Here is a 22,989-nt window from a genome sequence, read left to right as displayed (position 1 = left end):
TGCCCACAAGCTCAGAAATGTTTGGGAGCCCTGCTCTAGTATTTGTTCCTCCTAAAATTTTACAACTTCCCCTGAAGGCGGTGGTTTCAATATACATTATTAAGCATGTAAATGTATGTAGTGGTATGTCTACACGCTGGATGGTGCCATGCTTCATCATTTAAGAGAGGTTGCAAGGCCAGAAATACTGCTGTCTCTCAGGTGACCTTCCAGGGCCTCCAAAATTAAGAGATTTTGTAGGGATTAATGTGGCCATAAAGACTGGTAGTGAGCGGCTCATTTTGCTGCCTCTTGGAAGGACATCGAATCTGACCTATGTGGCTGGTTGAGCTGCTCTGACCGTGTTAGAAGATCCCAGGAAAGGAAAAGCAGAAGATGCTGAAGGAAAACAAGATTGGAAGAGGGTTGGAGGAACTGAGGGGCAAAGTTGAGAGGGAGGAGAGACGCATATAACTAGGCATCGTGGAGGCAGCCCTGACCTTGACAGCCCAAGCTAGCCTCATCTCATCAGATCTTGGAAACTAAGCCTCGGCTAGTATTTGGATGGGCCAAGAATACCAGGGGCTTAAAGTCTCAAATGGGCAATCAATGTGAATAGAGAAATACAAATGGATACGTGGGAGCACCTTTGGAAGAACTCGATGAAGATCTCAACTTGTCAGAGTATTAAAGAGAACTGTTTTAAGATGATGTATAGGTGGTATATGACTCCGAAAAAGCTGGCTAGGATGAGTAAGAAGATGTCGGATAGATGTTGGAAATGTAGAAAACACGAAGGTTCCTTTTTTCACGTGTGGTGGACTTGTGAAAAAGCGAAAGAATTTTGGAAGATGATACAACAAGAAATCTTCAAAATTTTGGGTTATGACTTTAAGAAAACTGCAGAGACTTTCTTGCTTGGATTACAATTAGAAAAATTTCCAAAGGAAGACAGGACTTTAATTTGGTACTTGCTCTCAGCTGCTAGGACATTGTATGCGCAGCTGTGGAAACAGAGAAAAATACCAGAGAAATGGGATTGGATTGTGAAAGTTTTATCGTGGAGTGAGATGGACAAATTAACTAAAACTTTAAGCGACTATGATTTAGACATATTCAAAAAGGAGTGGAAGAAATTTAAAGGATATATGGAGAAAGAGTGGAATGTAAAAAGACATTGGACAATTTTTTAGTATTAATGAGAGAAGAAAAATATTGAACTTTGATTGGTTAGCGGTACCTTTATAATTGAATTTAAATTTATAACTTCAGGGAAGTCAAATACGGGAGGGAGGGGGGGTTGAAATATCATATGGGTTCGTATAGAATAGAGACAATTAAATATTGTAACCATATGTTATTAATAAATTGTTAAAACACAAAAGAATACCAGGGGCTTGATGCAGAGGCAGGCAAAGGCAACACACCTCTGAAATGTCTAGCTCACCACCTAGTGGTGCATAAAGCTAGAAGAGCTAGAACTTCTGGCTGCCATGCAATCTTAGGATCTCCTGGCTATACTACACACATTGCCATGCAATAATAATAATTATTTATTATTAACAGTTCCATGAAAAAAGTCCACAGGTAAAAAGCTCCTGGGAAAAAACCCACAGTCATAAATGCTCACAGGGAAAAAGTCCAAATGAAAAGAAGCCCACGTGCAAAAATACCATTTAAAACACCGTAGCTATTGTGGATATTCATCTCCATTTATGAGAATGAACAGGTATTACCTATATTTTATGGTGTTATTTTCGGATTAAAATATGTCATATTGACATGCAACAATCTGTGTTGTGATTTTAATAAAATAATAATTTTGCTATGTTATTAGTATATTAATTCATTACTATACAAAATTGGCCTGTATGAAGAAGGCTTTAATACTCTTGAGTGTAAAGCTTTGGAAGGGAAAATACAGGACATAAAAGTGACCATTTTGTTATCAGTGAACTTTATTAAGAAGGAAAAACATTAAGAAGAAATTAAACTCTATATAGAAATATTTTAAATAAAATTAAATACTTTAAATTTATTAATTTACAATTTATCAACCTTTTTAATATTGGTATGAAGTAATTTCTAAAGTACTGTCTAGTATTCACAGCTTTTGAACAACTATATGGCTTTAAATTCTCAAATAATTAATATTATTTCCTTATTTTGTTATTAAAAATTAAAACCATAACATTAAAATAAGTTGATTTCCTAGCTCAATTTCCCTTTACTTGTATTTTACCAAATACACTGGTACACCCAGTGACCATGACAAAAGATTACCTAACCCTAATAGTAAAAGTAACAATTATTTAAGAACAACATTAACAACAGCAATAACTCAGATATAATTTCTCATTGCAAATTAGGGTTGCCAAGTCCAACCCCAGAAATATCTGGGGACTTTGGGGGTGGACCAGGAGACTTTGGGGGTGGAGCCAGGAGACACTGGGGTGGAGCTCGGGGGAGGGGGGGAAATGGCGCCGGGGAGCGTGGCGAGCCCATCTCGGAGGAGCAGCCATGGCGAGCGGAGAAGAGGCGGCAGCGGCGTGGCGGCCTCGCCCGCTCCACCTCTAGGGTGGAATCCGGGGGGGGGGGTGGAGGCGGGCCAGGGGCGTGGCGATCTGCGAGTCCGGGTCCTAGAAGGGCCCGGATTCGCGGCTCGCCATGCTCCTGGCCTGCCTCGCCCTCCCCTGCGCTGCTGCTGCCTCTTGGCTGCTCCTCCGAGATGGGCTCAGCCTGGGCCCATCTCGGAGGAGTAGCTGCGGTGGGCAGGGAGGGGGCGTTTCCCCCTCCCCCCGCTTCTGTTTTTGGGGGGAGCAGGGGAAGAGGGTGGAAATCCTGGGGCCCCCCACCAGGGCGGGAGGGTTGGGAAGCCTATTGCAAATTAGTCAGTCTCCTTAAGCAATTAAGTTTAACTTCCACCTGCTCATATTGCTGCACAGAAGTGGCAACCATGTCATGTAGTTCCTCATATTTCTTCTTTTTCACCTCTAGGCGACCTGCCTGTGCATTAGCCGGTGTTAGTTTGCGCCAAGCCAGGTCCCTCTGCAGTCCATCAAATATACTAATACCATAGCAAAATTGTTACTTAATTATACTTGACAAAGTCACAACACAAATTGTTGCTTGTGAATGTGACATATTTTAACCCTAAAATAACAACATAAAGTATAGGTAATACCCAGGGGTCATTTCATAGAAAAAGAGGTGCTAGAGCTCTTTAGCACATTTGTGTAACTCCTTTGCATCTGCCCCACACACCCTGACATCACAGGAGGTTGTACTAAATCATATCAGCTCAGCATCTACCTTAAAATGCTTCTTGAGTTATAATTGTCATAATAAAACCTGACTCTTGTCATACTTTTAAAATTACTTTCTCCTCTGCGGCCACAGTGGCATGAGGAAGATTTCCATCTGTCTGCTTTATAGGTTTGGGTTATTTCCCCATTTTTTGTGGGGGGAAATATTAGAATGTTTGTCAAATCACAGAGTTCTGAAAAATTCTCACAGGGGGTTTGAACAATGGAGCCTAGAAGCAAGTATTTTTTGGGGGGGAGGGGTAAGAAAGAAGGAGCACAACAAAATTTAGATGTTCCGGAGCTGCATTCCTGTGAGCTCCTGCCCAAAATGAGGCCTGGTAATACCTGTTCATTCTCACAAATGGAGATGAATGATTATCCACAATTATAAATATCTATGGTGCTTTAAATGGTATTTTTTCATGTAGGCCTCTTTCCGCGTGGGCTTTTTTCTGCAAGGGCTTATTTCCATGTGAGTATTTTTCATGTGGGCATTTTTGCACGTGGACTTTTTTCCTGTGAGCAGTTATGACCACGGGGTTTTTTCTGTGAGCTTTATTCCTGTGGGCTTTTTTTCTGGTTACTGTTATTACCATGGAGGTGAAGAAAAACATTTTAATTTGACATCAGATTTGGTTCACCTTGGTTTGCAAAGACCAATTGGGCCTCCAGTACAATTTAGGAGTTTCCTGTTCTGTCTGTTTCCTAACAGTCTTGGATTCCAAGCCATTCAACAACCAAAGTGCTGCCCACCTTCATTCATGGCCATCCCATATCCCAGACTTCAAATGCTCCCGTGGATGTAAATTGCAGTTTAAATCTTTCTTTTCTTTCCCTTTAGGATCTAATAAGAAGAGATATCCTGTACTACAAAGGGCGCATCGACATGGATCGATATGAGGTCTTAGATATTGAAGATGGGCGGGATGATGACTTCAATGTCAGCATGAAGAATGCATTCAAACTTCACAACAAGGAGACGGAAGAAATGCACTTATTTTTTGCCAAGAAGCTGGAGGAGAAACTGCGGTGGCTGAGAGCTTTCCAGGAGGAGAGGAAGATGGTACAAGAAGATGAAAAAATAGGTACGGCCCAGGGTTTCAACTGAGGCAGGAAGTTTGTTGCAGTGCTACTTCTGCCAGCCAGATCCTTACAAATGCAGACTCAAAAAGTCAGCAGTGTATCTCTCTCTTTCTAACATTGCATGGTAGTCAGGTGGTGCCTTCAAAAGACCTGAATGGCAGCAGAGTTCTAGAAAGCAAAGTCTCTCCTAGTGACTTGCTTTGAGCTCTTTTCTGCCAGAACACAATGGGTTCCACACAAAGAAAGAATTTGCGCAGCCTTTGAAGAATTTGCTGGTGGACCTTTAGCCAGGGAAGCCAGCTTGACACACTGGCTGATGGGTAAACTTCTGGTGCTGGGTTTGGCCAGTGATTGGGAGATAGTTATCCTCTAGTTTCACTGTACTTTACTGGATGTAGCTCCTCCCCAAAGAATTCTGGGAGCTGAAAAGGTCAGGGTATCAAGAAGCCAAGTATTGAACTCTCTGGTGTGTTGATTTTTCCTTTTCCGTCCTCAGGCTTTGAAATTTCCGAAAACCAGAAACGACAGGCCGCGATGACAGTAAGGAAAGTCAGTAAGCAAAAAGGTAACTGCCTGAGAATGTTTTGTTGGGTGGGGGGGAAGGCAGGGCGTGACGTTGTTTCCTTGGTGCGTGTGTGTCTTTGTATAATGAATGTATTGCTGGTTCAAAACAATCCTCGGTGTTGAGGGCATTCAACCCAACAGACAAAATGTGCCCAAACCCACCCAAGTTCCTGTGCTCCTATTTTGGGACACCCTTCAGCCTGGATTGCAAACGTGGATTGTAAAACCATGTTACAAACCTGGATTGTAAAACCACGTTTTACAAACTGCCAATCCAGCTGTGCTGAAATGTGCACATTTTGCAGCTCTGATTGGAATCAGATCAGATGAGATCATTGTGCTACGCAGCCAGTGTCCTCTTTCCATTCCTAAATAATAAATGCATACAGGGCAGAAACATGTGTGAAGGTATTATGTTTTCATCTTGGCTGATAACACAAAAGATTGAATCATAGAATCAAAGGTGATAGTCTTCTCCTGATGATTCACAGCTACAGTCCCCAACGGGCACTGTGGTGTCTGCCAATACCTCTCCTGGTGCCTACCAGCTGTTTTTAGAAACTGGGTGGGGCCCTTGGGATTCTTGCCCAGTAGGGCCTCCAACTGGGCACTGGAGATTGTATTGGCTATGCAGTTTAATGTTATTTCCATTATTATCTCTCATGCCTCTTTCCCAGTGTGTGTGTGTGTGGGGGGGAAGTGGACGGACAGACAATAGACAGACCGACAGATATTATTTTTTGCCAAGAAACTGACAAAAAAACTCTGTGGTGGCTGAGAGCTTTCCAGGAGGAGAGAAAGATGGTACGAGAATATGAAAAAATAGGTACGGCCCAGGGTTTCAACTGAGGCAGATAGATAGGTGGGTAGGTTGGTTAATTACCCCCGTTTCCCCCTTCTTTTTTGTTGTTGGTTCTGCTTCCCTTGGCAGCCATTTTGTGGTAGCAGCCACCATCCCATGTAGGAATTTCAGGCTCAAAAGGGTTGGGGACCCCTCATATGTAGAATACAGCAACTACTAGCCTTAACACAGAAAAGATGAAAAGGGACACTGAAGTAGAGATTGTCGAGTGCCAGGTTTGCATACTGAAGGTTCCAGGTTCAGTACTCAGCCTCTCCAGTTTGACAGCTTGAGGTCCCACTCTCCCTTTTTGCTCTCTCGCTCAGGGACAGGACCAGGCTTCATGGACAAGAATCCATCTCATTTGTGGTGTACGGCAGCAGGGAATCCCAGGGGATCTCTGCTGCCTCCCATATGTTGGCCAGGGGAGGGGATCAGTGCTGCATGGGGTTACTCTGAGGAAAGCAGGTCTCAAAACAATGGCTTAGTTTTTCAAGCCCCTGGCCCCTTCAGCTTCTTTCAGGGAGCTTGTTTTGAGAATCACTGGAGAAAACCATACCAGGCTCGAGATGGACCTCAGGATAAGTCATCTTGATGTATTCCAAGTTCAGTTCTCAGGGAGCTGCCACTGGGGGGTGGGGGGTGGAAAGTGCCATCAAGTTGCAATGGAATTATTGTAGCCCTGTAGGCAAGGGGCTAACAAAGGTGGTTGACGGTTGTCTGCCTCTGCGTAACAACCCTGGACTTCTTTGGCAATCTCTCATCCAGTTACTCACCAGGGCCAACCCTGCTTAGCTTCTGAGGTCCGATGAGATTGGGCTAGACTGGGCCATTCAGGTGAGGGCAAGAGATGTTTGGAGGTGGTTTGTCATTGCCTGCCTGTGCAAAGCATCCCTGGACTCCCTTGGTAGTGATCCTTGGACTCCCTTGGTACTGATTGCTCTCCAGGACCAGCACTGCTTAGCTTCTGAGATCTGATGAGATTGGGCTACCCTGGATCACCCACGTCAGAGCAAAAAAGTCACAACCAACTTACAGTAACTCCAGCAAGGGGCTTTCAAGGCAAGAAATGAATGGAGGTGGTTGGCCCTGGCCTTCCTCTGCAGGTTCTTCCTTGATGGCCTCCCCTCCAAGTACCAACCCTGCTTAGTTTCCAAGATCAGACACCTTCCCTCCCTTCCCTAGTGAGAGGCCTGCACACACACACACAAAAACCCGTTTTTAGCTCATATACTTGGGGACCCTTTCCTTGTGGCTTGTGACCAGAGTCTTGATCAGGGGTGTCAAACTCATTTGTTATGAGGGCCGGATTTGACATAAAAGAGACCTTGTCGGGCCGGGCCATGAATATCATAAAATGTAATACCAGGTAGCGGACATGTAAACTTTATAAAGGGCACAGACACACAATTAAAGATTTTTTTTTACTTAAAATAAAACATGTTTAAAATATTAGCAGGCTTGCAATATTTTGTTTTACAGTCTCTGATAAATGTCACCTCTTGCTATGAATTATTGCATCAAAAACTGCAGGCAATGTCTGTGCTGTACCAGGCTTGAATATGCTGTTCAGGTGTGCACATCTGTCAGTTGCAAACCTACTTTTGATTCACTGACATTCATTACAGACATCTCATGGTCACTGCTTTGAGCCTAGGACCCAGAGGAACATGAAGCAGCTGGGCATTGTGAGCTTTTATACAGAAGTTGCTTCACGTACTAGTCAAGAGCATGTGAAGGCACCATGGCACAGACTGAGGGCTTTGTGCTTGTCTACAAAAGTATAATTTTCCCCAAGAAAATGACTACAACTCAAAAAAAAAATACAACTTCCCCCCAAAAAACAACTACAAGAACAGAGAGACAGCCATGTACAGTGGTCAGTGTCAGCCTGTTATCTAGGAAGTCTAAATTCAAGACCCCCAATCAAAGGAAAATGTGAAAGGAAAATTAAGGAAAAGTTGTTGGGTAAACCTGGGGTGGAATGCTTAGCCTAATGCTGATATTTCTCTTCTAAATAGTTTACATGCTTTCCTGTTGCACAAGACTGGAGGGCATGAGTATAGTGAAAAAGAGGAGGGGAACCCAGTTACACCCATAATGAGTCCAACAAATATCTCTCTCTCTCTGTAGCAAGGCAAAAAGCTCATACCTTCACTAAAATGTTGCTAGTCTTAAAAAGCACTCTTTGTAGCTCTCCGGATGGTGGGGACTGGCAAAGGAAGCTCTGGCTCTTTCTTTCCTTCCCTGGGGCACAAGGAGGGGGAGGAGCCTCAACCATTCATTAGAAGGAAGAGAGGCTTGTCTCAGTAGCTCTGCAGAGTGATTAATTGAGCCTGGCAAACTAATCACCCAGTAGAGCTATAGAGCCAAGCTCCCTTATTGGGTGAGGCTGCTCCTCCCTCCTCCTCCCTTTGGGAAAAGGGAGGGGGAGAGGGAAAGGCTGCTTTGCTGCTCTGGCTTATCTGGGGAGAAACACAAAATGACTACTGACAAAAGCAGGCAAGGGGAAATGAAGCAGATGACAGCCAGTTGCTGGAGAGCCTGACTGGAGCCCTCTGCAGGCCTGATCCGGCCCACGGGCCGCATGTTTGACACCATTGGTATTGACGATCACTCATGAAACATTCCTAATGAAATTCCAGGCATCCTCAGATGCTTTGTGAACTGTTCCAATTAAGTGACTTCAGATGCTCATCCGGGCAAACACAGCCCTCCTTGCTTTCTCCTTCTGCATCTCTCTGTGGCCCCTCAGAAATAAAACGACGGTCCAGGCTCCATCACCGATAAAATTAATGAGTTTCTGCTTTCCCAGTTGCCCTGGCAGTCCTGTCCATTTGCAGAATGAGCTTGTCTTATAATACCGAGAATTCCTTTGATAAAAAGGCATCCGGAGCCTCCTGCCTTGAAGGAATCAAATGGTGCGATGCCCTGTTGTTTTGACGATAATGTGCAAGTAACAGTTAACCTCTTTCTTTAGCCCTGTGGCCTGTTAAAGTCTAATATCTTTGCCTTGGCATCAGCCTTCAGCAATGAGACCCTCCTCTCTCATTTACAGTTGTCTAATGAAGAGGACTCTGAAAGCAGCAAGGGGGGGGGGGCAGGTGTGGAACGTTTTCCATGTCTGTTTTTCGACGGAACTGTTTCATTTCTAAAACTGAATCACATCATAACATTCATTAGTACAACAGAGCGGGGGTACAAAACAAACCACACTGGGAAGTTTCAAATTTGTAATTTAAGTTTTTTTTTTTTTTTAAACCAATTCTAATTAGCCCTTCCCTAGAAAGCACGTGCTTTATCTATTGAATGCTTGGCAGGCAGATCTCAGACATGCCGTGTGTCACGGCCTGGGGCCAGGTCAGGCAAAGTCCAGGGGCAGTCCAAGGTCTGTAGCTGGTGAGCAAAGAGGGTCCAAGGCGCCAAAACCGAATCACAGTCCAGGTATTGCAGGTCAGAGGTTCAGAAGCCAAAGTCAGGGGGTCCAGAAGTCAAAGCCAAAGTCAGGGGGTCCAGAAGCCAAAGTCAAGAGCCGAAGTGGATGCTAGGACGTCAGGTAAGTGACTAGTTGCTTCCACAAAGCCTCCTCCCAAAGCCCACAGCTATAGAGCCCTCTGCTGTCTGTTGCCTATTTGGACTAATTGCTGGCTCAGAGAGGCAGCCAGGGTCCTGCTGAGACTCAAGCATCCTCACTCCTAGAAGGGCCAGAATCCTTTCAAAACTCAGGGCTCAGGGAGCGTCTTGCTCGTGAGCGTGCCACCCTCCTCTGACCCCTGAGGTCCTGACGAAGGCGGTCACGCACACGAGCCACCCGAGAGGGCGAGGCAGGGGGGCTTGGATCTTCTCCAGCAGGAGGCAGGGGCACTGGTGCAGATGGCAGGGGCACAGTTTCTTCTGCAGGCTCAGCTTCTTCTGCAGGGTCCCCAGTACCCATGACACCGTGTGTGTGTGAGAGAGAGAGAGATGCCATCAAGTCATTTGTGACGTAGGGCAACCCTTTGAATTAATGACCTCCCACCCCCCCACCCCCGCCCCAGGCTTGCTCAGGCCTTGCCAACTGGGGGCCCTCATGGCTTCCTGGGTGGAGTCGGTCCAGCTCTCACTTATTTTTAATGAAGGCCCTGTTGTGTCTTCTTCATTTCCTGCTGCCTTCAGCTCGTCCTTGTCTTCTCATGACCAGCCTCCATTTAGTCATTTTAGTTTCCAGGGAGAGTTCAGGCTTGATTTGATCTAGAAACTATATGTTTGCAGTTTTGGTAGTCCATGGTATCCGTAATGCTCTCCTTAACATTTAACCCGCCTTAAGTCCTCTGTACTGATTTTTTTTTTCCTTCATTGCTAACCAGAAAGTTAAACTGCTTTCGACTACTGGGGGAAAAGGTTGAGACAGATCTGCACGGAAACCAGAGGGCTGGACCGGCCACTGAGAGGAAGGGGAGCAAGGCCAAAGGCCAATGGCACAGTGGGAAAGGGAGCATTTATTATATGGATACCGAATTGCTAGAGCTGAACGTATATCGAGGTCCCTGGATGCAGCTGCATACCAAAGGCATAGAGGCTTTTATAGTATCCTTATAATACATTTTCACTTTCCCTCTCCGCCATCAACATTTGGCTTTTCCTTGAGAGAGTTATACAAAACACATAAGCTTACTATATTGTATTTTTGTTTACTGAATGTAAGCCAAATAGAGGCATTCTAACCAGAGCCAAGTAGATTTGGGGCCTGAAATGTTTCATCTTTATAGATGACCTTATGGTTGTGATGTTATAGGCCAAACTGGCCAATTGGAAGCCACATGTGGCTCTTTCATACATATTGTGAGCCTCTTGAAGCCCCTATTGCCCCATCAGCCAGCTTGGAGAAGGCATCTTTCTCTTCAAATCACTTGTCCAAGCCACCCAGCAGCTTGGAGAATGCATTTAAAGCAGCTTTATTTCCACCTCTCCCTCCCTCCTCCCTTCCGTCATCTATTTGCTTTCTTTCCACCTTTCTTTCCATTTTTCCTCACTCACTCCCCTCCTGTCTTGTGGCTCTCAAACATCTGACATTTATTCTGTGTGGCTCTTGTGTTAAGCAAGTTTGGCCACCCCTGTTGGTTTGGTGTAGTGGTTAAGTGTGCGGACTCTTATCTGGGAGAACCGGGTTTGATTCCCCACTCCTCCACTTGCACCTGCTGGAATGGCCTTGGGTCAGCCATAGCTCTGGCAGAGGTTGTCCTTGAACTTAAAATTCAAACATGCTTAAAACTCTTGCAATATTTTGTTTAAAATGGAAAGGTGGGGGAATAGTGGGATTTGGCAATGCAATTTAAAAAATAAAACATCAAGAAAAAGTACAAGGATCACAGCAGAAACTAAAAATATAAAATGTTCTGAGTCTGGGAAAACAATGAAATGGTATTGCAAGCTTCTTCCCCCCTCCCCCGCGGGTCTACTTAGATTGGTAATGGCTCTGCAGCATATTATCCCCCTTTGGCTGTGAATTCCCAAGTTAGAATACACCAGTTCTCAGGTCCACTGAGCAGAGACAAGCTGGCTCAAAGCATCAACCCTTTATTTGCAAGGACACAACTCCAGGAAACATGAGCTTCAACTGGCTATAGGAATACTGAAACAACACAGACAAAGTTTCAAGGAAAACGTGGAATGGAATGGATTTTCCACTAAGGTCTCTGGGCCCTATCTATCTGGGCACAGGGATCTTAATGGAAAATCCACTCTGCATTTTCTTTGCAGCCTTGTTTCCTGCTGCCGCCAGACAAGGCAGAAAAAGCAGGGAACTTCAGCAGCCTTGGAGCTTCAAAGGGTGACTACCGGAGGGGGAGGGGGAAGGGGGAGAAAAGAGCCTAGCGGGCCTGATTGAAGCCCTGGGCAGGCTGGTTCTGGCCCACAGGACATTTGTCACCCCTGGATTAGCGTCTTTTCATTCTTACTTACTCAACTCCTCTGTCCTTATAGGTCTTGAGTAGCATTTATCAAACATAACTGGGAATATGAAGAAGCAAAGAAGAATTCAAACCAGAAAGGGCTAGCACGTACGCTACCAAGTAGGGTTGCCAATCCCCAGGTGGGGGCAGGGGATCCCCCGGTTTGAAGGCCCTCCCCCCGCTTCAGGGTCATCAGAAAGCGGAGGGAGGGGAGGGAAATGTCTGCTGGGAACTCTGTTATTCCCTATGGAGATTTATTCCCATAGAAAATCATGGAGAATTGATCCGTGGGTATCTGGGGTTCTGGGGGGGCTGTCTTTTGGGGTAGAGGCACCAAATTTTCAGTATAGCATCTAGTGCCTCTCCCCAAAATACCCCCCAAGTTTCAAAAAGATTGGACCAGGGGGTCCAATTCTATGAGCCCCCAAAAAGGTGCCCCTATACTTCATTATTTCCTATGGAAGGAAGGCATTGAAAAGGTGTGCCGTCCCTTTCAATGTGATGGCCAGAACGCCCTTTGGAGTTCAATTATGCTTATCACAGCCTTGATCTTGGCTCCACCCCTAATATCTCCTGGCTCCACCTCCAAAGTCTCCTGGCTCCACCCCCAAAGTCCCCAGATATTTCTTGAATTGGACTTGGCAACCCTACTACCAAGGCAAAGTAGAATGGCAAGGCAGTGGATATATTGGGAGGCAGAAGAAGATGCAAATATTGTCCTCTTGAAATGTAAGCTGCTTTGAGGACATTGTGGTTAAAAAACAGGATATAAATCAAATAATTAAATACGTATTTTGTTCCTAACTTATATTAAACTCCCCACACACACATAGCCCTCCAGGAAACAAATAAGGTGGAAGACAGCAACAGAGTGGACAAATGAATCTCTCCAAGGAGGAAGTTCTAGAGATTTGGTGCTCTGAGTGAGAAGGCTGTCTCCTTGGTTGCCACCTGCCTAATGTCAGAAGGCATGAGGGGCACCCAGATCAGGGCCTCTGAAGATGACCCATGGGTCGGACAAGTTCACAAGGGAGTAGGTGGTCTTTCAAGTATGTAGATCCCATCCCAATAGTGCTGTGTAGGTCATGACCAGCACCTTGAATTGTGCCCTGGAACAAATTGGAAGCCGGTGTGGATGGGCCAAGAGTGGAGTGATGTGGCTCCTACAACCCACTCCAGTCAGCATCCTGGCTGCAGCGTTCTGTACCATTTCAAGTTTCCAAAGCATTCTCAAAGGCAGCCCCATGTACAGCGCACTGCACTGTAATTCTAATTCAGATGTAACAGGAGCATGGACCCACAGATCCATACATTCCGTCCCAAAGACAGCTGGGCTGGATCCAATATGATCAAAGATAAATTGAATATATCAAGTCACTATAATTTGAGTCAGGTCATTGAATCTCAAGAGCTCCGTCTCGTCTACTCTCCAGGGTTTCAGGCACAAAAGGCTTCCCCAGCACTTCCTCCCTGATTGATTTTGAAATGGGGGTTGCCATGGATAGAACCTTGAGATAGTCTATATTCAGCACACTTGCTTTTTCTCACTCAGCTGTAGTAGCCAAGCACACTGTTGGTCTCCATTGGCTTGCAAACCAGATAAGCCTATGACATTCATCAGCAGGATGTGATGAGGAGAGCAACCATAGCATCTATGATTCAAATCTGTGTTGCCTTTGAATATGAGAGCATCTGCTTATAGTTGTCGTAAGGAGTGACCACTGAGAACAAACGTTTTTGACATACAAGATCCTGGTTAAATAGAACAGATCCAAAGAACTATCTCTCCAAATGCAGGTTGCTTTGGGCAGTGAATTATAACTACATTATTTTTTTCTGTTACTTTTTTTCAGTGCTGATTGGCCTTGGCTTCTTTCTGCCATCTTTATTGTTTAAATTCTCAACTTATCCTCCTATACCCTTCTATACTCTTTCACCCATGATTTCAATTGTATTACCCAATGGGAGCCAGTTAAAACCAAACCCAAATTTATTGCCATAACTCGGGGGGGGGGGTGATGTGATGATGTGATAAGGCTATGGAATGTCGGGAAATGGCATGGATGGGTAGACAGACAGATAAGAGAGCCAGTTTGGTGTAGTGGTTAAGTGTGTGGACTCTTATCTGGGAGAACCAGGTTTGATTCCCCACTCCTCCACTTGCACCTGCTGGAATGGCCTTGGGTTAGCCATAGTCCTGGCAGAGATTGTCCTTGAAAGGGCAGCTGCTGGGAGAGCCCTCTCCAGCCCCACCCACCTCAAAGGGTGTCTGTTGTGGGGGAGGAAGGGAAAGGAGATTGTGAGCTGCTCTGAGACTCTTCAGAGTGGAGGGCGGGATATAAATCCAATATCTTCATCTACCTCGCAGGGTGTCTGTTGTGGGGGAGGAAGGTAAAGGAGATTGTGAGCCGCTCTGAGACTCTTTGGAGTGGAGGGCGGGATATAAATCCAATATCTTCATCTACCTCACAGGGTGTCTGTTGTGGGGGAGGAAGGGAAAGGAGATTGTGAGCCGCTCTGAGACTCTTCGGAGTGGAGGGCGGGATATAAATCCAATATCTTCATCTACCTCACAGGGTGTCTGTTGTGGGGGAGAAAGGGAAAGGAGATTGTGAGCTGCTCTGAGACTCTTCAGAGTGGAGGGCAGGATATAAATCCAGTATCTTCATCTACCTCGCAGGGTGTCTGTTGTGGGGGAGGAAGGTAAAGGAGATTGTGAGCTGCTCTGAGACTCTTTGGAGTGGAGGGCGGGATATAAATCCAATATCTTCTTCTACCTCACAGGGTGTCTGTTGTGGGGGAGGAAGGGAAAGGAGATTGTGAGCTGCTCTGAGACTCTTCGGAGTGGAGGGTGGGATATAAATCCTATATCTTCATCTACCTCACAGGGTGTCTGTTGTGGGGGAGGAAGGTAAAGGAGATTGTGAGCCGCTCTGAGACTCTTTGGAGTGGAGGGCGGGATATAAATCCAATATCTTCATCTACCTCACAGGGTGTCTGTTGTGGGGGAGGAAGGGAAAGGAGATTGTGAGCCGCTCTGAGACTCTTCGGAGTGGAGGGCGGGATATAAATCCAATATCTTCATCTACCTCACAGGGTGTCTGTTGTGGGGGAGGAAGGTAAAGGAGATTGTGAGCCGCTCTGAGACTCTTTGGAGTGGAGGGCGGGATATAAATCCAATATCTTCATCTACCTCACAGGGTGTCTGTTGTGGGGGAGGAAGGGAAAGGAGATTGTGAGCCGCTCTGAGACTCTTTGGAGTGGAGGGCGGGATATAAATCCAATATCTTCATCTACCTTTTAACTATGGGAGTTTGTTATCGCCCACCAAATCAAAAGAGAGAGGACGATTATAATATGATGGAAGGCTTAAAGATAGCAGCTAAACGTAAAAACTGTGTCCTAATAGGTGATTTTAACTACCCGCAGATTGATTGGGTCAATATGTGTTCTGGTCGAGAGAAAGAGATTGAGTTTCTTGATGCTCTCAATGACTGTGCTATGGAGCAGATGGTCTCAGAACCTACCAGGGGTGGGGCGATCCTGGATTTGGTCCTAAGTAATGCCCAAGATTTGGTGAGAGATGTAAAAGTGATTGCGCCACTTGGGAGCAGTGACCATAATGTTATTGATTTCACCGTTTGTATAAATAGGGAGTTGTCCAAAAAGACTGCCACAACCACATTTAACTTTAAAAGGGGTAAATACACTGAGATGAGGAGGCATGTGAGGAGGAAACTGAAAGGAAAGGTACATACGATCAAAACCCTTGGGGAAGCTTGGAGGCTATTTAAAACTATAATCCTAGAAGCTCAGATAAACTACATACCACAAGTTAGGAAAGGCACAAACAGGCATAAGAAAAGGCCTGCGTGGTTAACAAACAAAGTAATGGAAGCTGTAAAAGGTAAGAAGGACTCCTTTAAGCGGTGGAAAACCAGTCCAAGTGAGATTAGTAAAAGGGAACACAGGCTGTGGCAAATCAAATGCAAGACTGTGATCAGGCAGGCAAAAAGGGACTATGAGGAGCATATTGCAAAAAACATAAAGACCAACAATAAAATTTTCTTCAAATATATTAGAAGTAGGAAACCAGCCAGGGAGGCAGTGGGGCCCTTGGATGACCATGGGGTAAAAGGATTACTGAAGGAGGATAGGGAAATGGCTGAGAAGCTAAATGAATTTTTTGCCTCTGTCTTCACTGTGGAAGATGAGAACTTTTTGCCCGCCCCAGAACCACTAATTTTGGAAGGGGTGTTGAAAGACCTGAGTCAGATTGAGGTGACAAAAGAGGAGGTCCTACAACTGATAGACAAATTAAAAACTAATAAGTCACCGGGTCCGGATGGCATACATCCGAGAGTTCTGAAAGAACTCAAAGTTGAACTTGTGGATCTTCTAACAAAAATCTGTAATCTTTCATTGAAATCTGCCTCCGTTCCTGAGGACTGGAAGGTAGCAAATGTCACCCCCATTTTTAAAAAAGGTTCCAGAGGAGACCCGGGAAATTACAGGCCAGTCAGTCTGACTTCAATACCAGGAAAGTTGGTAGAAACCATTATCAAGGACAGAATGAGTAGGCACATTGATGAACACGGGTTATTGAGGAAGACTCAGCATGGGTTCTGCAAGGGAAGATCTTGCCTCACTAACCTGTTACATTTCTTTGAGGGGGTGAACATGTGAACAAAGGAGACCCAATAGATGTTGTTTACCTTGACTTCCAGAAAGCTTTTGATAAAGTTCCTCATCAAAGGCTCCTTAGAAAACTTGAGAGTCATGGAGTAAAAGGACAGGTCCTCTTGTGGATCAAAAACTGGCTGAGTAATAGGAAGCAGAGAGTGAGTATAAATGGGCAGTCCACAGTGGAGGACGGTAAGCAGTGGGGTGCTGCAGGGCTCGGTACTGGGTCCCATGCTCTTTAACTTGTTCATAAATGATTTAGAGTTGGGAGTGAGCAGTGAAGTGGCCAAATTTGCGGATGACACTAAATTGTTCAGGGTGGTGAGAACCAGAGAGGATTGTGAGGAACTCCAAAGGGATCTGTTGAGGCTGGGTGAGTGGGCGTCAACGTGGCAGATGCGGTTCAATGTGGCCAAGTGCAAAGTAATGCACATTGGGGCCAAGAATCCCAGCTACAAATACAAGTTGATGGGGTGTGAACTGGCAGAGACTGACCAAGAGAGAGATCTTGGGGTCGTGGTAGATAACTTACTGAAAATGTCAAGACAGTGTGCGTTTGCAATAAAAAAGGCCAACGCCATGCTGGGAATTATTAGGAAGGGAATTGAAAACAAATCAGCCAGTATCATAATGCCCCTGTATAAATCGATGGTGCGGTCTCATTTGGAGTACTGTGTGCAGTTCTGGTCGCCGCACCTCAAAAAGGATATTATAGCATTGCAGAAAGTCCAGAGAAGGGCAACTAGAATGATTAAAGGGCTGGAGCACTTTCCCTATGAAGAAAGGTTGAAACGCTTGGGACTCTTTAGCTTGGAGAAACGTCGACTGCGGGGTGACATGATAGAGGTTTACAAGATAATGCATGGGATGGCGAAAGTAGAGAAAGAAGTTCTTTTCTCCCTTTCTCACAATACAAGAACTCGTGGGCATTCGATGAAATTGCTGAGCAGACAGGTTAAAACGGATAAAAGGAAGTACTTCTTCACCCAAAGGGTGATTAACATGTGGAATTCACTGCCACAGGAGGTGGTGGCGGCCACAAGTATAGCCACCTTCAAGAAGGGTTTAGATAAAAATATGCAGCACAGGTCCATCAGTGGCTATTAGCCACGGTGTATGTGTGTATATAACATTTTTTTGCCACTGTGTGACACAGAGTGTTGGACTTGATGGGCCGTTGGCCTGATCCAACATGGCTTCTCTTATGTTCTTATGTTCTTACCTCACAGGGTGTCTTTTGTGGGGGAGGAAGGGAAAGGAGATTGTAAGCTGCTCTGAGACTCTTCAGAGTGGAGGGCAGGATATAAATCCAATATCTTCATCTACCTCGCAGGGTGTCTGTTGTGGGGGAGGAAGGTAAAGGAGATTGTGAGCCGCTCTGAGACTCTTTGGAGTGGAGGGCGGAATATAAATCCAATATCTTCTTCTACCTCACAGGGTGTCTGTTGTGGGGGAGGAAGGGAAAGGAGATTGTGAGCCGCTCTGAGACTCTTCGGAGTGGAGGGTGGGATATAAATCCTATATCTTCATCTACCTCACAGGGTGTCTGTTGTGGGGGAGGAAGGGAAAGGAGATTGTGAGCTGCTCTGAGACTCTTCGGAGTGGAGGGTGGGATATAAATCCTATATCTTCATCTACCTCACAGGGTGTCTGTTGTGGGGGAGGAAGGTAAAGGAGATTGTGAGCCGCTCTGAGACTCTTTGGAGTGGAGGGCGGGATATAAATCCAATATCTTCATCTACCTCACAGGGTGTCTGTTGTGGGGGAGGAAGGGAAAGGAGATTGTGAGCCGCTCTGAGACTCTTCAGAGTGGAGGGCGGGATATAAATCCAATATCGTCTATCTTCTTCTTCATAAGATTTGTGGACGTGCCTGTTACATTCTGATAAGCATCTTCTTTTGTGATTCCACCCTACCCTTTCCCTTTTTTTCCGCCATGGCTACAGGTGTTGGCTACTCTCGGTCTGTTCCTCCAGCTTACCCACCACCCCAGGACCCACTGAATCAGGGACAATACATGGTGACAGATGGCATAGCCCAACCCCAGGTCTACGAATTCACCGAACCCAAACGCAGCCAGTCGCCATTCTGGCAAAACTTCAGCAGGTTAACGCCATTCAAAAAATAATATATAGCGTGAGATGGAGAATTTTAAAAAATAAATAAAAAATTGAAAATTTAAAAAAAAATTATATTTATAGATGGACCTTTTTTGGAGAAGCACTGTTGCAATCTTTTTTAAAAAAATCATGTATACATATATATGCGTGCGTGTTTGTATACATATACACACATATATATGTGTAAGTTGAGATACATATACATACACATATATATGTATATACTGAAGGACCAAAAACGTTTTTGTTGTTGTTGTTTTTGGGACACAGGCTCTGCCACTCTATTCCAGGAAGCACCGATGACTTCTGAATCACGTACCCAGCTTTATTTTGGCACCATTGGAACCATTGTCGTGGCCGTTATTCTTTATTTTACTTTGTGTTTGTGTCTGAATTGTCTCCCAGGATGATTTGTTGTTTGTTGTGCATCACGCCTTTAACATGTTCCAACCAAGACCATACTGCTGTAAATTCCTTTAAAAAAAAAAAAAAAATCCTTTATAGATTTATTGTCTCGTAGAAGGGGGTGGGGACAGGAGAAGAAGGACTCTCCTTTTTTTCCATCTCATTCCCACAGCCCATCATGGATACCACCCCCCACTCCACCCCCAGGATCTGTTGCTGCCTGAACCCCACAGAGACAAAGGGAAGGACTCATTCTTTTCTTGCTCAGATAGCATCCTGGGAGTGGTGTTGGGGGTGGAATTGCATCACATAAGTTGAATGTCATGGTTGCTGTGTGTTTTTTTGTTGTTGTTGCTGTTTTTTAAAAAACTAGCTGCATTTTTATTTCCCAACTTTCTTCTGTTCCGAGTCCTTGCACTGTAATATGCTGCTCAGTATTTCCGTTGCTTTGAAATGTTGGCTAGAGGGGACACCATGCATGAGGCCCTGCTGGTCTGCCAATGCCATTCCTTTTCCTGCGGAAATGGAAGTTGAAAAGCAGAGAGTTCTGGCAGCCTGTGCCTCAAGAGTGCAGAGAGAGTGGGATGGCTAAAGGGAGCCCAGTTGTGTATTATGCAAAGAATTAGATCTCTTCTACTGATGTTCTGTTTCTGTTAATTATGCCTTTTCCCTTCCTGATGCGCGCTTTCAGCATAATGTTTTCTTTTTATCCCTAGTATCATGAAGGTCATTCCATTTGGATTGTGTAGTTTGTTGTGGGTTATTTTTCCCTTTTTTCTTCCCCTTTGGGCACTTGCCACATAGAACACCCAATTGGCCACGTTTGCCCAACCTGCAGACTCAAAAGAGGTGCCAAAAACAGGCCATGAGCCCACAGCCCCTATCCTGACTCAGAACCAAATTGGCTATTAGACTCTAGGGAATTTGCAGCTGTCTGGTCAGAGAGACCCACCCCCTTTTGTTGCACGTGAGGGTTCTTGCGTGCCATTGGTTAGAGAGGCCTTGGTCCCAGCGGAGCTAAACCATGGAATCCTTGTGGTCTGCCTTGTTTTACCTGTCCCCAGCTTAATCCCCAAGTCCTTCAACTTCCAAGCACAGCATTAGCAATTAACAACAAACTGTTTGCTAAAGGATCGTTGTCTTTTTTGATCCACCTGCTTGCCCAGTGAGGGATGAGATCTGTGGAAGGAGCAAAGTAAAGGGTCCTTACCAGTTGCAGTGGCCTTGCTTTTGTCAGAGAAATGCAAACTGAATTGCTTGGTTGTCCCAGTCAGTGGTTTGTGAGGTGTTCTCTCTCTCTCTCTCTCACACACACACACACACACACACACTCACACACACACACTCCCCCCTCTCTGGTGTTCTCTCTCTCCTTTATTCCACATTCCCCATAAAGAACTGTAGTGGTCAAAAAGCCATCTTTTACCCTGGATTCATGCTAGACCTGGCATTTAAACTTCAAAGACATTGAATTGCCCACCAAACTAAAGCTAGAAGTGCAGATCGCTCTGCATCTTTCTCATTTCTCTCCCCCAGTAATAGTCGGTAAACAAAAAAATGTGTGATGTCATTCTTTGTGGCAGCGCAATGTGATGACATCATAGCATAGGTTTGTGAGGCATTACTAGCAGATTGCAGAGGGAGGCGATGCACAGCGACTGCTTCCCAAGGCTTATGTGCGATCCCTGCAACGTTGTGTTTCAGCCTGAAGTTTGCAGTTGTCAGGCAGGTTTACTCAAGAAGGAGGCTGTGAATGGCTGACCACTGCTGTTTGAGCTGCTTGAAAGCAGAAAGTGAATTTATTCAAGCCTCCACTTTCCTTGGCAGTCTGTGGTAGCTCTTCATTGATTTTCAGTCAGATTTCCTCATTGCCCTTTGGGAGAGTCAGCCCGGCCTTTCAACAGGAAGGATTAATTGGCTTCCACCCATTTCATATGTTGCCCCATGGGTACATTTCTAGAATGACAAGGCCCTGACTTTTTTAGTCATCTCAGGGGGGCTCTTCCTGATGTGTGCAGGCAGACATTTCATATTCCATGCGGCGTCCTGATCTCAGCCGATGCCTGTCGCTGCTCCCTGCCCTGTGCAGAGCAGCCCAGTTGGAGGCAGACGTTGGCACCACCTAGCAAAGGCCTAAGCTTGGCTCTGCCCACTTAGAGCTAAAGCTGGAGGAACTCTTTGTGTGCAAGCTCAGTTATTCTGCATGGGTGCAGCGAAGAAATAGACTGGCAAGATAAGCAGATGGCCATCTTCCCTCTAAAGCACAAAGCACTGCCCTTGACCCGGAACCTGCTCTGTTGTTGTGAACCGTCTCCTCCCCATGATTTGTCGTGGGGGAGCAGCATTCTGCCATAGGCTGTCCTGTTGGTGGATTCCTGTGGAAGGGCAGCTTTGGCCCCTCCATGGGGATGAGGGGCGTTTGACCAGCAAATCCTTGGGAGCTTCTGCCTCGCATCCCCAGGACTTCAGAGTGGCCTTTCGACCAGCCCTGGGCGGTTGCAGCATTTGAGCCGAGGGGAAACAGCAACAGAAATAGCCAGTAACAAAATTTTGTATCACCAAGAGCATATTTTTTGAAATACTGTTTTCTATAGCTGCATTTTTATGGGCACCAGAGCAGATTTTAGTACAGCTCAAGCAGTCATTTTATTACCTGGGTTCACTTAGCTGGACAGATGTTTTAAAATGTTGTTCTGTAAAGGCTTTGGGCAGTGTCTTTGCTGTTTCCACAGTAATGGCTGGGGAGAGACAGAGAGAAGAGAGACAGAGACAAGAGCAGGAAATAACGGGCAGCTTGTCATCTTGTTGAAACTCTTACTTATTCCTTTGCCTTTTTAATTGCTTGGGATGGGGTGGGGTGGAAGTAACAAGCACATTAGTTAAGCCTGTTCATTTACTGTTTTGTGCCTCAGAGAGCGAAAATGAAACATCCATTATTTTTATGAGAAGATGCTTCCTAAATATTCAGCGCTAGGAAAAAAAAAAAAGACAACAACTTCGTCACGCCATTATTTGCATCATAACTCAAGACTCCATTGGTCTGACAAGGCCATTTGTTCAACTCCCAGATCCTTTCTTAAGTGGAAAAAGCCCCGAGGGAAGAGCTTTGCGACTCAGTGCCAAAGCCAAGCAGATGCTCCCGACCGAGGGGGCACATTTGCCCCTGCTAGTGGCATTCAAGAACTCTCCTCCTTCCAATACGTTGCCAAGGTGCTACACGGAATGAAGCGTTACTGCAACGAAGAGCCAGCAACGGGTTCCTGCTTTACTACCTGCCGATGTCCTTGACGGGAGGGAGGTGTTGGGCTGAGCTGTCTCTTATGCTTGAAAGCTTGGATTGGATTGGATTGGGGGAGGGGGACGTTGGAGGTCTAACGATGATTGAGCATGTTCTGTCGACTTAATTTGCTGGGCCAGACAAAGAGGAAATGGGTGCTGTTTTAGTGTGACACCACAAGGTGTGGAACGCAAAAGTTGTAGGACACTTACTATATGCAGAATTTCTCCGGCTGAAACAAAGAAAATAGATACAGCTATCTTATATATACATACATATATATCTCTATCTATACGGGGGAAATTTTACCTTCTTTCCTTAGATGACTGATTGACATCCCTCCCCTTTGACTTTGCAGATACAAAGGATTTCTCTTCGAGATTATTGCCTCCATACCTTCTTTTAAAATAAAAGAACGCAAAGCAAGAACAAACCTAGGTGCATCTAACAGTTGTAAATAGACAATAAATAGAGACAAAAAATTTGAAAAAAATTTCCATTTCTTGGATGGACACTAGCCATCCCTTGCAATGTTATTGACAGTAGGCTGTGGTGCTTCAGGTTTCCGGTTTTGTTCTCTTTATGCTCAATCATCTTTTCATCGCAGCTACCTTTCAGGGAAACATGTATATTTAGTAGCTATTGTAAGTTCTGCATGGCCTCACCAAGCTTATTTTTTCTCGAAAAAGGTCCAGAGGAGCTTCAAGGCACTCTGGGGAAACAAGAGGGGCCTTCTGCCCGAGGAGAGCAGGAGCGGGGGGAAGGGAGGGGGAGGCTGAAGGAAGACTCTGGGTTTGATTTG

At 45.4% G+C, this 22,989-nt stretch overlaps 1 protein-coding gene across 8 annotated transcripts in view; it reads left to right on the top strand.

Annotated features, from left to right (window-relative positions):
- ARHGEF9 (Cdc42 guanine nucleotide exchange factor 9) overlaps positions 1-22,037 on the top strand; it is a 497,418-nt gene extending 475,381 nt beyond the window's left edge. For 7 of the 8 annotated variants that reach the window (XM_060249022.1, XM_060249025.1, XM_060249026.1 and 4 more), the window contains 3 exons: positions 4,126-4,369; positions 4,864-4,932; positions 18,332-18,622. In XM_060249022.1, coding sequence (XP_060105005.1) covers positions 4,126-4,369; positions 4,864-4,932; positions 18,332-18,513 — 495 coding nt within the window. In that variant the 3' untranslated portion in view covers positions 18,514-18,622. Of the gene's footprint in view, positions 1-4,125; positions 4,370-4,863; positions 4,933-18,331; positions 18,623-21,822 lie in introns of those variants that run through there. The other variant, XM_060249023.1, reaches the window with a different exon arrangement.
- Positions 22,038-22,989: the final 952 nt, after the last annotated feature.

The sequence above is a fragment of the Heteronotia binoei genome, chromosome 11 (assembly GCF_032191835.1).
Source record: "Heteronotia binoei isolate CCM8104 ecotype False Entrance Well chromosome 11, APGP_CSIRO_Hbin_v1, whole genome shotgun sequence".
In the NCBI taxonomy this organism is placed as follows: Eukaryota; Metazoa; Chordata; class Lepidosauria; order Squamata; family Gekkonidae; genus Heteronotia; species Heteronotia binoei.
Note: the sequence above shows the minus strand (reverse complement) of the source record. Positions and strands in the feature narration are given on the sequence as shown.